This window comes from Apostichopus japonicus, chromosome 16, assembly GCF_037975245.1.
Source record: "Apostichopus japonicus isolate 1M-3 chromosome 16, ASM3797524v1, whole genome shotgun sequence".
Lineage (NCBI taxonomy): Eukaryota > Metazoa > Echinodermata > Holothuroidea > Aspidochirotida > Stichopodidae > Apostichopus > Apostichopus japonicus.
This window is the reverse complement of record NC_092576.1, coordinates 4102256-4117983: the sequence shown is the minus strand read 5'-3', so window position 1 is coordinate 4117983 and position 15728 is coordinate 4102256. Positions and strand designations below refer to the sequence as shown.

General features: G+C 35.0%; 2 protein-coding genes across 2 annotated transcripts in view; one reads left to right on the top strand and one right to left on the bottom strand.

Moving 5' to 3' along the window:
- The window catches only part of LOC139982008 (uncharacterized), a 100729-nt gene that overhangs the window by 15497 nt on the left and 69504 nt on the right, over positions 1 to 15728 (top strand). The window lies entirely within an intron of this gene.
- Positions 5990 to 12356, bottom strand: LOC139982018 (lactadherin-like). Its single transcript, XM_071994520.1, has 4 exons — positions 12201 to 12356; positions 11206 to 11401; positions 10376 to 10523; positions 5990 to 6397 (listed from the first exon to the last, which is right to left on the bottom strand). Exons 1-4 carry the CDS (start codon positions 12265 to 12267, stop codon positions 6242 to 6244), a joined length of 567 nt encoding a protein of 188 aa, XP_071850621.1. The 5' UTR covers positions 12268 to 12356; the 3' UTR covers positions 5990 to 6241.

The following is a 15728-nucleotide window of genomic DNA, read 5'->3' as shown; positions in this document are numbered from 1 at the left end:
GTTTCAATTTCAAGCATGCGGTGATGTAAATTGATGCATGTTAAAATCAAACAAAAGTAATTTAATATATAGGCCATAGGTTAAGCAGTGTGGTATTTCAAATTTGCATATACCTCAGCCTTGAAAAAAAAATCTTATAGTTGTCGTTGCTAGACTATTGTTATATACGCATAGCTATACCGTGTACTACGCACTGTAAAACTATGTATGTGTATCCTTAACAAGGAAATAAGAAGCAATGGTAACTTAAAAAAGACTTGTTGAAGTTAATTGAGCATCTAAGTATCGTTAATGCATCCCTCTTCAGTTTTTGATTGCCTTTTCTTGGTTGGTGTCTATTCAGAGACGGTTCTAATATGATGAACTCAATGGTGAGTAGTTGCGATAGCAAACACTTTTCAAGGCCGCAAGTAATCCCTGTCTACTCAAGTTATTGAACTAAGCGTTTAAGTTATAACGACAAAATAGTATACGTTGTTTACAAGTTTCCTTTATTTTGAACATATGGAAAACATAAAACAGCTAATAATTATTTCTGGAACATAACAAAAATGACAAACTAAATGCGTGTAAAAGCTGATTAGTTCATTGCATCAAAAAGTCAAAGGAATGTTAAATATCAAAACCATTCCTTTGATTTCACAAGGCTCTCAGAAATAGCCATGCAAATATATGAAGTATTTAAAAATAATAACAGAAACACCACTTTTTTTTTAACAAACAGCGTTGTATCCAATTATCAGCATTCAAACTTTCCGTACACTCAACCGTATGATTTGTTACACATTTTTGGTGCAACTAATGGAAAGAAGACAAAAAATATCCTAAGGCACCTTTTTTGTTCGACCATTTGCTAATCCAGCAGAGTGTTACTCGATATAACATTGTTATTGATCACAACACTATGGCAATCATCTCGATTTTTCCACCAAATGTAGATTCATGGGAGAGTATTTTAAGAACTTCGATTCAACTTTTACATTTGTCGTCCCAGAAACCTTTTATAGTCTTATAGTACACACAGTTAAAACACCAACTTAAAACTCAAACTTAAGTAATTTTTACTTCACTTTTTAGTTGGTACCACATTTTTGTATAAATAAAACGGTATCCAAATTTGACTGAGCTGCTTTCAATGTCACAGGAAATTGTTTCAAAATTGTAAACTAGCTCCAATTGTTCTGAGTTGTGTCAATGTATATTTATGGACAGGCATCAACGTGCAAAATAGTAATAGTGTTATTAATGTCGTAAAAAATTCAGACCGCACTGATGTTATAACTGTGACTGTCATAATTGTTCACATTGGGAGGTTACTGAGCCTTAGTTGTTTGATGGATCAGTTTAAATGCATTATAAGTTTAAATACAGTCTTGCGCTAAGCTATACCTTTCGATATGATTAATTTGGCTACTTATGTAGTGTGTCTTTCTTGAACCTAAATATTTTGTGGAAATAAGTAGCCAATACATTATGCAGCCGCAATTAACACACACAAAATGTGCTCACTCGTGCAAAAATCATCCCAAAAGCCACCCGACGTGAAGGTTGTAATCCATTCGCCCTTACGGGCTTTGCCCACATTCGTCGTCGCTCAAGGTCACAGAGATATCTGGGGAGTAAGCATCAGAGGTAATTATCTCCCAGAGATATCTGGAGAATATCTTGCTATTAGTGAAGTTATGGAGTTTAACAGATCTGCGAGTTGATAATCTGTTTATATTCAAATTAACTGAAGACACGAAATTCAGATTTAACTTTTACAAGGTCTCATACATTGTATTAATATCATACAGAATAATAAATATATCATGTTTCAACTTTCGAAAATGGTTTCTATTACTTTCCTATGTAATTAATCTCCACGTTCAAGCTGGCAATTTAACTCAACTTGATACTTTATACTTCCTTTAGAAAAATGAAGGTGGTATTTCTAACATTAGCATGCCTTCACTTTGAGATTGAAGGAAATACTGATTGTATCAAAAGTACAGCCGCCTTCGATTAAATCTAAACATTTAGCATTTTTAAAAAATATTTTATGAATTTTATATCCTGTTTAACAGTGTTTCGACAGAACCAAAACTTCTGTAGTAATGTTCTTTATGTCGTCTGTGAAAGGAAATGCCCGCTGGTAAATTAATAGCGCGAAACTGATATATGGGCCTATCGTCAATTAATAGTACACGGCACCACATAACATTATTGGTATGTTTACTACTAAAATAGTAGCTTTTAAAACTCGCTGATACCACCGTCTCCATCTTTACCACATTTTGGTCGATTTTTGAAGGTGTTTGTCGTCATTTATGTGTAGTTTGTGAGTACTACATGCACTGCAAAAGTGACAAACAATGTGTTTTATCATTATTGGGAGACTAAATTCGCTCAGTGGTTGCATAGACGAACCTGGTTATATAATTGATATTGCTCACTTTCAATGTGATATAGTTCCCCTAGTAATTATCTGTGTTCAGCCATTGATCCGTAGTTGTTATATAATATGTTTGTATAGTATGGCAAGGTTATCCGACCGAGGTCAAAGCGGTCGTTGCTGATTGTGTGATACATTGCATGCAAAACTAAACCAGAATGCAAAACGCATTGAGGCTTCGATGACTTCATTGCACTAGACTTCTGCGTTTTAACCAGAAACAGCTGTTCCAATATAAATACCCCAAACCATGTTATTAGAGAAGTAAGACAAAAAGGTTTTCCGTTGAATTGCAATTATGATGATATTATAAATTAGTTCTTGTCAGATCCCGTTAGTCTACAAACGTGTCTTAACATTTATAATATTCAAATTCTGCCAGTGATTTTTTGGTGAGAAATATTGTTCAGCCACAACACAATATCCATTTAAAAATTTAACTCAAGGAGATAGGTTATACAAATGCAGAGCACAATGCCATTTTTGCATGGGAGGTTATATTTAATGCACATTGTAGTACATGAATATTTCCAGTAACGTTCTGGACAAGCAGGAATGAAATTAATAATGATGGTATGATTTTACCAATAATAACATAACACAAATGAGCAGTCTTGAAGTGAGCACTACAAAACCAACGTAAGTTGATATTTGAAATTATCAATCGACTGAGAATAAAACAAATAATAATAAGTAATTTCGAACACCAGGTAAAAAATAAAAGATCAAATGTTTGCACTCTCAGATCTCAATGTGAATTAAACTAAAGGACCGTATTCACAATAAAGAAAAAACATCAACAACAGTTTATAGCCCATATAATTAGTTCCCCTGGGTCCATGATCCGTTCACAATACTGATTTACTTTACCTACACATATTTTCCAGAGTATATATCTAATAAAGGGCCGAAAAGAAGACGGAGAACCTCTTTTTTGATATGATATCAATCAGGATTTGTTTTTGTGTGGCTTGCATGTTAAAAAGGTATGAATAAAAGTACATGTGGTGCGAATATTGCGTCAAATGGGACAATGTTAGACCCCGTCAGGCCTTCCAGGAGCATCGTACGAAACTGTTTACTGCTGAGGAAAGAGATTTGATTACAAATGACGAAAACTTCAGGCTCTCATTTGCAAAATTAAGGAATTGTAATGATACGAAAAATTGATAATGTAATGAATTAACAACTTGTCAGCTATCCAGTGATGGGTAGCGTTTAGATAGTGAGACCTCTTTTTGGACTTAGAGACCACATTATTGTTGTGATTTAGTATGTAAGTCAATGGGGCTTTCAAAAGGAATTTAATCTTTTGAAACAAATATTTGTTTGTTCTTCAATCAGAGCTCTTTTTAATAGAAAGGGCGCCACCTTTATGTCGAAGTACGTTTACAGTGAAAATGTTCAAACCGGATTGTCACATGGATATTTGTCTAGGAAGCATGGTCATTGTTAGCTTGTTTGAACTCTGAGCAAAATGTTCATTCATCTTGTCTTCATGTATCTTCTTGTTTGAATGCAGTATGAGAATTCAGTGAGTGAGATACATATTACCCGAAAAGAAATTTCAAATAAAATATTCTTTACGGCTTACGTCATTGTATGTACATTGAATTGAGAGAAACGATAATCAAACAGTAACGAAATGTGAATTTTATTGGACAAGTGCATATCATGACAATCAGAATAAATGATGATGACGAATTAGTAAAACATTAAGTCAGGCATTTATACTCTTAAAATCTTGTTCCAACCATTGGTAAAGACTGAGGAACCTTATAACACAAACTGAGGATCCGCATAATTTTCTTGGGAGGGTTGAGAACTACTATGACGCAATGAATTTGGACAACTACTCATATTGCCAGCAGAAGCCTAATTACAATTATTTTAATGTAGTGCTGAGGACTCTTGTATGGTATATTGGGTACCGTCATTACAATCATATTTGTCTTACTATATATATTATTTGTAACATTATAAACAGAGCGGTTCAAAGTCTGTTTAACGCACTTAATAAGAACTATTGTATTGCGGTTCATCAGTCAAATTTGTGTTCCCATTTTTAGGCACATTGCGGTGGATTTCCGTCCTGGATGAGGGGTATAAGGGGAGGGGTATAACGGAAGGGTTGTTTTTCGTATAGGGATTTTCGTGTTTCTTTTTTTGATACAAAAACTTCACCATTTTTTTTTTTTTTAAACGAAGTAGTGAAACTTAAGAATTGAATCAATAGAAAGGTCAAATAGGCAACCAGCAACCTTTACATTCATACTGTTTTCGCGTAGCCTTCACACTATTTGCATGCAGGCAGCCCATGTATAGTCAGTGTAGTAGCAATCAACGTGACTCAATGCTCGGATAGCCTCAGCAGGTTAATTAATAGAGGCAAGGGGAGTCCGGGATGTTCGAACCTTATACCGATAGATGACAACAGAAACGTTTACTCTTCATTTTTAGAGCTCTCTCCAAAGACTGCCCCCCCCCCTCCCCCCATCCTTCACATCCATCATCTGCCCCATCCCCCAGGTTCGAGTACACTTAGATTTGTTTTTGTTTTTGTTTTTTTTTTATTTGTTTTATTTTATTTTATTTTATAGTATTTGCACTGATAGGCTAGGCTGCCAGCCGTAATATAAGGTACATGTTGTATTAGTACTGATAGGCTAGGCTACGAGCGGTTATATTAGGTTTATAACTACATATTGCATTAGTTCAAATAGGCTAGGATAGCAGGCCTAATGTTAGGTATATAGCTATATATTGTAGTATTACTGCTACTGGCTAGACTAACAGCCGTAATATTAATTTTATAGCTACATATATTTTTTTTACTGATAGGCTAGCCTTCCAGGCCTAATATTATGTCTCTAGCTTCATATAGTACTTGTACTGATAGACTATGCAATGTAAGCACCGTCTAAGATATATCAATCAAAGGAAAAAGAATCATCGCCTTGACCAACTGCTACCATTCGATACAATTTTTTTTTTTTTAAACAGTGGGTGTCACTTACCTTGTCTTGCAGTAACATGCTTTATTTTGCCTGCGCTATACTGTTTAAATTAAGCAAATAGCAACCCCATTCGGTCCACAAACGCGCTGTGCGGTCGTATATTAAAATGCTGATTTATTTGCGATAAAGCGTACACTGTAGATACTGTTTGCACGTACGTACGAAAGCGCAAAAAGTTCAAAATGTATTTATTGTAGCGCAGTATTGTAGTCTCCATAACATAGTACCCGTATAGCATAACTATACACAAACTGCAAATTCCCGCAATGTATGCTTTCTAGTTAAAAAAGAGATAAACCGTATGATAATTAGTTTGAATTGCAAATGCGTTTCATTTGATTGCTTTTACTACATATCTATAACGAGAAACATATTCCTGTACAAATAAGGTTAATATTATCAATAATTTGTGTTTCAAACAAACCGACGGTAAGATGTGCATACCAACTGATGCAACATTTACTATCGCCAGTTTATCTTAAAAATGATAACGTTCATAAAGTTAAATCATTAGACTCAAAAATAGCTCAAAACAAAATTTCGTTTATACGATCTCTCGGGTATTTATTAGCGGTATATTTTGTAAACTTCATGCAATCTAGCTACAGTTACCCTAACACCATCACATTTGTTAACATCTCAAACAGAAACTTAAGGTAAACTGTTTGTGTCTTGTGTACTTTAGCTTTAGAAACATATTTTAGCAACATTTTTCGTTAACGTTATATTTAAGGACAATCATTCTATGGAAGACGGTTGTGTCACAAACAAAGAGAATTTCGTTTTACAACTAGCCAATGATGCCTGCTTCACATCCAAGAAGGTCAAACCTTAGGGTAATATGACCAAAGTAGGTAACAGGATTCAGTCGAACGTAGCGAGCGACAATGGGTCGGTCTAAGTAACGACGAGCTACGGTGTGTCGATCGAATGTTCCCTCGATAGTCTGTGAAAGAGAAATACATCACGGAATGACGTACGATATTATTTTGAAGCTCAAGACGAGCAATTGTATACCTAAGTATGAAGTCACAAGTTGAATTATCGACGGAGAAGGATAACCATTACACTTCCTACTAATTTTACATTATTCAAATGTAGGACGCTTTATTTTGCGAGACGATTATATGCCATTTTTATCTCTATACATTACATGTATAGAGATATTGTAACAGTAAGTGGGACTTTCTCTTCTCTTAAAAATTTTTCAGCGTCTTCAAACAAAGTTCTTTTTCTCTGGAATTTCCAGAGCAAGAATATATCATATAGACCAACAAAAGTTACTATTTTTTATTCCAGAATTGTATCTCATTCTGTGACTTTTTCACCGATTTATGTCCAAATCGGGCCAATTTGGACTGAAAACACACTTTGTCACACCTGTTTTGCACACGCTCCAAAACTTATGTTTTATGAAAAAGAATAGAAATAGAACTGTCTCTCAACAGTGGTATCGTCTAAGATAGGGTCCTATGTATTATATATTTTATTAAAATTTTAAACTTCCATTTGTTGTTTACAGGTAGGTATAAATAAGAATTTTACTACATGTATATGACATTTAATGGCTTTTATTTGCTTGATTTGATGTTTAAATGATTTTTCTTTCTTAAAACAACACTGAGCTGCCGCCCCTACTTTTAGTAAAAAGGTCCGTTTTTGATGATTAAGCCCCGCCCCCAAGTCTGTTTTGTAGCAGATTGGCTATGATTCATAACAGCTACATGTTAGATATACGAAAATGGCTACCCTCGCGAACAATTTTCTGTTCTGTAGTTAGGTACGCGAGGTGTTAGTGTATTGCATGCTAATTACATTCTGTACTGCTGAATTCTACGTAACATCCATTTAAGGATAGTACTGGTGTAGTGTTCAACCGATTAACCTAATCGGAATCGGAATCGGTACGAATATTGCATAATCGGTACATAATCGGTATCGGTAAAAATTACGTGGAATACCAGTTATGTCATACCGATTATTCAAAAACATATGGAAGGGTGAAAATATCATTATTCAAAAACATATGGAAGTTGAAAATATCAACTGATGAATTAGGTTTGTTCTTTTACTACGAAATATTAAAAAAAGGCACCCCCTATACGTCTTTCACAGTGTATACTTTCATCAAATTAGGCTGCCAGGGTCGCCGATTTTGCTTCCTTCGTGGTTATTGGCTGCATATTTCTTGGCACAGTAAGCATAGCAGCAATAGCAATTTCGCGAATTCAGGAATGTGCTGGACAGGGTAGGAAATAAGCGGGGGCAACGGGCGATTCGCCCTCGCAAGTGCTAAAAAGCCCTCCTAAAGCACAATTACGAGTGCGAAAAAGAAAAATGAAATATAAAAAAATCGCCCTCTTTATATCAGGTGTCTGTGTAAAATTAATTGTGACATGCGTTTGCTTTAGCTAGGAATTGCAGTTGCATCGCGAATCGCGCAGTTTTCTCACCCCGCATCAAAATTTGAAGCAGTGCGAGAGGGTCGCGCACAATCACCGGGAACTTCCCGTGGTAAATTACGGCCTGCAGTACCAGCGAAAATAACCTAAAATCCTCACAAATCTCCGACCACATAGTAGCCTTACTTCACACTAAATCAACTGCATGGAAATCTAAACTTGACATCTGTTTATTCGCTCTAGTTGTGTCGCAAATAAAAACTAAAAATATCCACGGAAACTGCAATCTTCGACCACATGTTAGCCTAACAACCACACTAAGTCAATGGGAAATGTAGCCTAACCATCGGTTTGCAAAAAAAAAAAAAAAAAAATTGCGTAGCTTAGTTTACAACTTTCAATTTGCTGGAAATCGGCATTTGTTTGGAAGGTAATGTAAGTGATATGTCTTATAGAGGGAATGTTATATTTTATATTGGAGTAGTTTCTAGTTGTTATTATTTCTTTACATCAATCTGGTATTACATTTTAGAGTAATTTTAAACAAGTTACGATGGTACAATTTGCTTTTCAGTTTGATTGGCCTAAGCTTACACATTCTAATTGAACCTGAATGGAGTTATATAGGTAACGAATAGGTATGTTTAACTTCAAGTTCGTAACATTTCTATTTGTTCATAAACGGTATAATACTGAAAATAAGTACAAAATATTGTCGGAATGAAGGCAATATGTCATTAAAATTTACACTTTGGTAAAGATTGCAGATGGATGGTTTGTCTGAGATACTTTTTGAGATGGATATTTTGAGTAACTATTCGTAGCCCATTTCAAGCCATTAACAGGTGACATTTACGTCGAGGTGGTTAGGCCATTCGCTTAGCACAGTGCTGACTAGGTAGGATGTCATATCTCCGTATTTTGGAAATTTAAAAAAAAAAAATCTTTCCGAGAAACTCCAGAGGTAATTTGGTACATACAAAATGGTACCTTAGAGCCTTGTACAACAACGAAGCAAAAGGAAACTGGGAAAAATCACAACAATAATTGTTTCTGTCAAACTTTATTGCCGATTTCGTATAAACGGGATATTTTCTCATTTTCAAATAATCGGAATCGGTACGATTATGAAAAAATAATCAGTAATCGGTATTTTCTGTTATGCATAATCGGTTGAACACTATAATGGTGTTCAGGTAGCTTTTCAGAGCAAGGGCCATGATAAGTTTGTTTGATTGCCCTTCATGTATTTTGTATAATTACGTATACACATTCTTGTATTTCTGAAGGCTATTTACTGTAGGCCTAGTGCAATTTAAAAAAAAAAATATATATATATATATATATATATATATAGGCCACTAGGCCTATTAGGCTTTCAGTGATAGCCACATTAGCATTGTACTGGTGTTCAGACAGCTTTTCCTAGGAAGGACCAGGGTAAGTTTGTTTGATGGGTACGTATAAAAGAGGAGCCGGCCATAGCATCACAACTTTGATAAGACAATAAAAATTGTATAAGGTTATGTTTTATTTATAAGGATATAGGCCTAAGATGTATAAGGTTATAAGAAGTATGTTTAGCTTTCTTTTGAACCTGTAATGTTTGACATCAAATGTACAAAGAATTAAAATAAAATAACAAAATGGAGAGGAACTGAGGTGGCTATAAGGGGAAGAGGAGGCCACCCATCACTTGCATATAAAAACTTGTAATCTTCTTTTACATTATTTTTTCCAAGTCATAAATCCATGAAATCTTCATGTCCGAAAAATTGAGATGGAAAAATGTGGGTTGTTTTGATATCTAGAAGTGGACACAGTTTTGATGGTAGTCACCACTACAGTCTACATTAACATACAGTAGGTCAATAGGCCTAGCTCTCAAGGCAGGCATCAAGAATATGGTCGAGTTGTTCGCCTCTTCTAATTTGGCTGTTGTCATTGACATCAAACTATATGACCAAAAAGTCCAACAGAGACTGACCTAAGATGAAGGATACCACATGAAAAACAAGTTCTTAAATATTCTATGACATTACTAAACCTTGCAACGTCGTTCTTTCGACTAACAGGCAATAAGCGCTAAAGGCAAGACTAGCAGGATAAAGTGTAACCTGCAGAGACTATTCGTGGCAAAGTAGCAAAAATGCAAGTTATATATTTGTTGTACCATGATTGATATTGATAATTGTAGAGACAGAGCAAAGATTTGAAATTAGGAATCAAAATTAAAACTTCCAGTATTGAGATACTGCATCATTGATGCTCTTGTTTTACAGATCTTATATGACTAATAGGATGCGAAATATTAGTTCTTCTTCAGTTCTAGAGTCATAGCAGAATCTTAAACGGACGAAGAATGCCCAAATGAAAACTTGCTTAAACCACATGCACTACTGTTGGACTATCTTGTCGTTCTAATGTATCTCAAATAAAAATAGCTATACGTATGCAGTGTTTATATTAAGACTGTCATCATGATAAGAACATAAGAAATACATGTATCTGTTAGTGCTTACCGGTGTACTATAGAAAATCTCCTCGTCATTGGAAAAGAGAATTCGGAATGACGTAACCCACTGGGTGACGTGAGTAAAACCGCGCCCTTGCAGGAGGACACCTGTCACTTGGCGAGGGGAGCCAAAATCTACTTGAATCCATTGCTCACTGCGAAACAGATGAGAACCGACCATAACACATACTTTCTTACTGTACATTTTTTTTTACGGGAAGCATTAGACGACAACATTTTAGAATTATTTAGCTATAGCAACAGAAAAAAATCATAATAATAATATTGAACCATTTTCGTCATAATAAAGATTTGGATTTTCATATATTTAAATTTAACCTAAGATAGATTCTTGAGTAGGGAGTCCATGATGATATTTACAAATTTACATTAACATTAAGATAGATTCATGAGTGCATACCGATTTTGATGTATTTACATTTATCCTAAGATAATAAGAATGCTTTTTTACGAGTCCATAATGATTTATTTTTACATACTACGGTTTTGGCTTGAAAACATAATGTGTTTGCTATGCCACAGTTTCCATCTTAACTTTTGTCCACACAAGTCCATATCTTCAATAAACATGCTTGGTTCTAATGTTATCTCAAATGTTCTGACCATTTAATTCAACTGAACACTTTAAACTCAGCGATCTTAATCCATCCTTATATCCTATAACAAAATCAGATTTTAGCGTGTTGTCTAAACGACAATGGAAAATCATTACCTTTGTACGATATGTTTAATATGGTAGCAGTTTTGAAAATATAATTTACTGTATGTTCATTATGCAGTATTGACATAATTATGTTGTAAATTTCATTTTCTTACGCGTTGTTAGTGGCGGCTGCCCAACCAGAAATTCCCCCTTGATCGTCTTCAAAGAGAGCGGCTCTGTGTGGGCCGGTATCATCGCTGTATGAGGTTGAGGCGGTGATGACTACATCTGAATCACGGTTAACGTTCAGACCAAACCGTTCGCAACATGACCCTTCCGGAGCCGGTTTCACACAATATTCATTGCAATCTGTAAAAATGATACTATCCGATAGTGATTAACGAATTTCTTTCGTTCGTTTCATTGTTTTATTAGCCATGATTTCACTTTTCCCATCACTATAGTTCATTGACTTATCAAACGAATTGCATGAAGTAATCGTGTGAGACGTTAATTTTCAATTCACCGAATGGTCAGACAGTTGGTATCATTTCCGATGTAATACTTTTCGAGTCATTAACTTGATCAAGTAGAATCTTAAATCGACCAATATATGTCAATATCAAAGTGATTGATTAAAGAATTTCTGGACGAAAACAACTGATATAGTGGCGTAGGAAGGTACTTTTGAGTGGGGGGCTGAAGACTGATGGCCGGCCTGGGGGAGGGCTCTAAGGGGAGGGGTTTCCCCTCCCCTTTGGAATTTTTTTGCATTTCCAGGTGGCCTCAGATGCAATTTGGTGCAATATAGCACACTTCAACTCCCATTCCATTTTGTAAAGAATTTTGCATTTTCACCTGGCCTTAAATGCAATTTGGTGCTCCAAATGAGATTTTTTTCTCATTTGGAAATGAAAAAGGGGTTTTCTGACTTGCGGAGCGGGGGGGGGGGCGGAATGATACTTCCGCCCCCATATTTTTCACTGGGGGCTAGCGCCCCCCCCCCCCCCAGCCCCCCCCCCCCGTTCCTACGCCCTTGAACTGATACGTTTGGATTCCCTTTCAGACTAATTGATGGTCGCAATTAGTTTCAAGCCAAATTGTGTCGATATTTTTTTATTAAAACTTTAAACATTTTTTGGACTAAAGAACATAACTGGATACTTACCTCCTGCAAAAACTGTTGAAAGCACAACAGAAAGCAGACCAATACGCAGAGTAGAAAGGTAAAGCATTGTCTTTGGTCGGTTTGTTGGTTGGACGATGAAACACTTTACTTGAATCTCAGTTCAACTTAAACTAATGCTCACATTTTAAAAACACCGCTATTATATACATACTAGTACAGGTTAAGTTTCAATTTAAGACATGCGGTGATGTAAATTGATGCGTGTTAAAAACAAACAAAAGTAATTTTATACATTTGCTATAGATTAAGCAGTGTGGTATTTCAAATTTGCATATACCTCAGCCATGAAAAACAATCTTATAGTTGTCGTTGCTAGACTATTGTTATATACGCATAGCTATACCATGTACTACGCACTGTAAAACTATCTATGTGTATCCTTAACAAGGAAATAAGAAGCAATGGTAACTGAAAAAAATACTTGTTGAAGTTAATTGAGCATTTAAGTATCGTTAATGCATCCCTCTTCAGTTTTTGTTTGCCCTTTTTTGTTGGTGTCTATTCAGAGACGGTTCTAATATGATGAACTCAATGGTGAGTAGTTGCGATAGCAAACACTTGTCAAGGCCGCAAGTAATCCCTGTCTACTCACGTTATTGAACTAAGCGTTTAAGTTATAACGACAAAATAAATACGTTGTTTACAGGTTTCCTTTATTTTCAACATATGAAAAACAGAAAACAACAAATAATTATTTTTGGAACATAACAAAAATGGCAAACTAAATGCGTGTAAAAGCTGATTAGTTCATTGCATCAAAATATCAAAACCATTCCTTTGATTTCACAAGGCTCTCAGAAATAGCCATGAAAATATATAAAGTATTTTCAAAATAATAACAGAAACACCACTTTTTTTAACAAACAGCGTTGTATCCAATTATCAGCATGCAAATTTTGCGTACATTCAACCGTATGATTTGTTACACGTTATTGATGTAACTAATGGAAAGAAGACAAAAAATATCCTAAGTCACCTTTTTTGTTCGACCATTTGCTAATCCAGCTGAGTGTTACTCGATATAACATTGTAATTGATCACAACACTATGGCAATCATCTCGATTTTTCCACCAAATGTAGATTCATGGAAGAGTATTTTAAGAACTTCGATTCAACTTTTACATTTGTCGTCCCAGAAACCTTTTACAGTCTTATAGTACACACAGTTAAAACACCAAATTAATACTCAAATTTTTGTAATTTTTACTACACTTTTTATTAAGTAAAACTTAACTATTCATGTTGATACCACATTTTTGTATGAATAAAACGGTATCCAAATTTGACTGAGCTGCTTTCAATGTCACAGGAAGTTGTTTCAAAATTGTAAACTAGCTCCAATTGTTCTGAGTTTTGTCAATGTATATTTATGGACAGGCATCAACGTAAAAATTAGTAATAGTGTTATTAATGTCGTAAAAGAAGGCAGACCGCACTGATGTTATAACTGTGACTGTCATAATTGTTCACATTGAGCCTTAGTTGTTTGATGGATCAGTTTAAATGCATTATAAGTTTAAATACAGTCTTGCGCTAAGCTATACCTTTCGATATGATTAATTTGGCTACTTATGTAGTGTGTCTTTCTTGAACCTAAATATTTTGTGGAAATAAGTAGCCAATACATTATGCAACGGCAATGAACACACACAAACTGTGCTCACTCGTACAAAAGTCATCCCAAAAGCCACCCGACGTGGAGGTTGTAATCCATTGGCCCTTACGGGCTTCGCCCACATTCGTGGTCGCTCAATGTCACAGGGATATCTGGGAAGTAAGTATCATAGGTCATTACCTCCCAGGGATATCTGGAGAATATCTTGCCCTTAGTGACGTTATGGAGTTTAACAGATCTGTGAGTTGATAATCTGTTTATATTCAAATTAACTGTAGACACGAAATTGAGATTTAACTTTTACAAGGTCTCATACATTGTATTAATATCACACAGAATAATGTATATATAACTTTCGAAAATGAATTCTATTACTTTCCTGTGTAATAAATCTCCACGTTCAAGCTGGTAATTTAACCCAACTGCAACACATGTTTGATACTTTATACTTGCTTTAGCAAAATGAAGGTGGTATTTCTAACATTAGCATGCCATCACTTTGAGATTGAAGGAAGTACTGATAGTATAAAAGTGCTACAGCCGTCTTCGTTTTAATCTAAACATTTAACCTTTTTTGGGCACATTTTATGAATTTTATATTCTGTTTAACAGTATTTCGACAGAACCAAAAGTTCTGTCGTAATGTACTTCATGTCGTCTTTGAATGGAAATGCCCGCTAGTAAATTAATAGCGCGAAACTGATCTATCGCCATTTAATAGCACACGGCAACACATAACATTATTGGAATGTTTACTACTAAAATAGTAGCTTTTAAAACTCGCTGATACCACCGTCTCCATCTTTACCACATTTCGGTCGATTTTTGAAGGTGTTTTTTGTCATTTATGTGTAGTTTGTGAGTACTACATGCACTGCAAAAGTGACAAACAATGTGTTTTATCATTATTGGGAGACTAAATTCGCTCAGTGGTTGCATAGACGAACCTGGTTATATAATTAATATTGCTCACTCTCTTGTGATATAGTTCCTCTAGTAATTATCTCAGTTCAGCCATTGATCCATAGTTGTTATATAATATGTTTGTATAGTATGGCAAGGTTATCCGATCAAAGCGGTCGTTGCTGATTGTGTGATACATTGCAAGGAATTACAAGCGCATACTAAACCAGAATGCAAAACACATTGAGGCTTCGATGACTTCATTGCACTAGACTTCTGCGATTTAACCAGAAACAGCTGTTGCAATATAAATACCCCAAACCATGTTATTAGAGAAGTAAGACAAAAAGGTTTTCCGTTGAATTGCAATTATGATAATATTATAAATTAGTTCTTGTCAGATCCCGTTAGTCTACAAACGTGTCTTAGCATTTATAATATTCAAATTCTGCCAGTATATTTTTGGTGAGAAATATTGTTCAGCCACAACACAATATCCCTTTAAAAATTTAACTAAAGGAGATAGGTTATACAAATGCAGAGCACAATGCCATTATTGCATAGGGGGTTATATTTAATGCACATCGTAGTATATGAATATTTCCAGAAACGTTCTGGACAAGCAATATTGAAATTAATAATAATGGAATGATTTTACCAATAATAAGATAACATAAAGGAGCAGTCTTGAAGTGAGCACTACAAAACCAATGTAAGCTGATATTTGAAATTATCAAGCGACTGAGAATAAAACAAAAAATAAGTAAATTCGAACACCAGGTAAAAAATAAAAGATCAAATGTTTGCACTCTCAGATCTGAATGTGAATTAAACTAGAGGACCGTATTCACAATAAAGAAAAGACATCAACAACAGTTTATAGCCCATATTATTAGTTCCCATGGGTCCATGATCCGTTCACAATACTGATTTACTTTACCTACACATATTTTCCAGAGTATATATCTAATAAAGGGCCGAAAAGAAG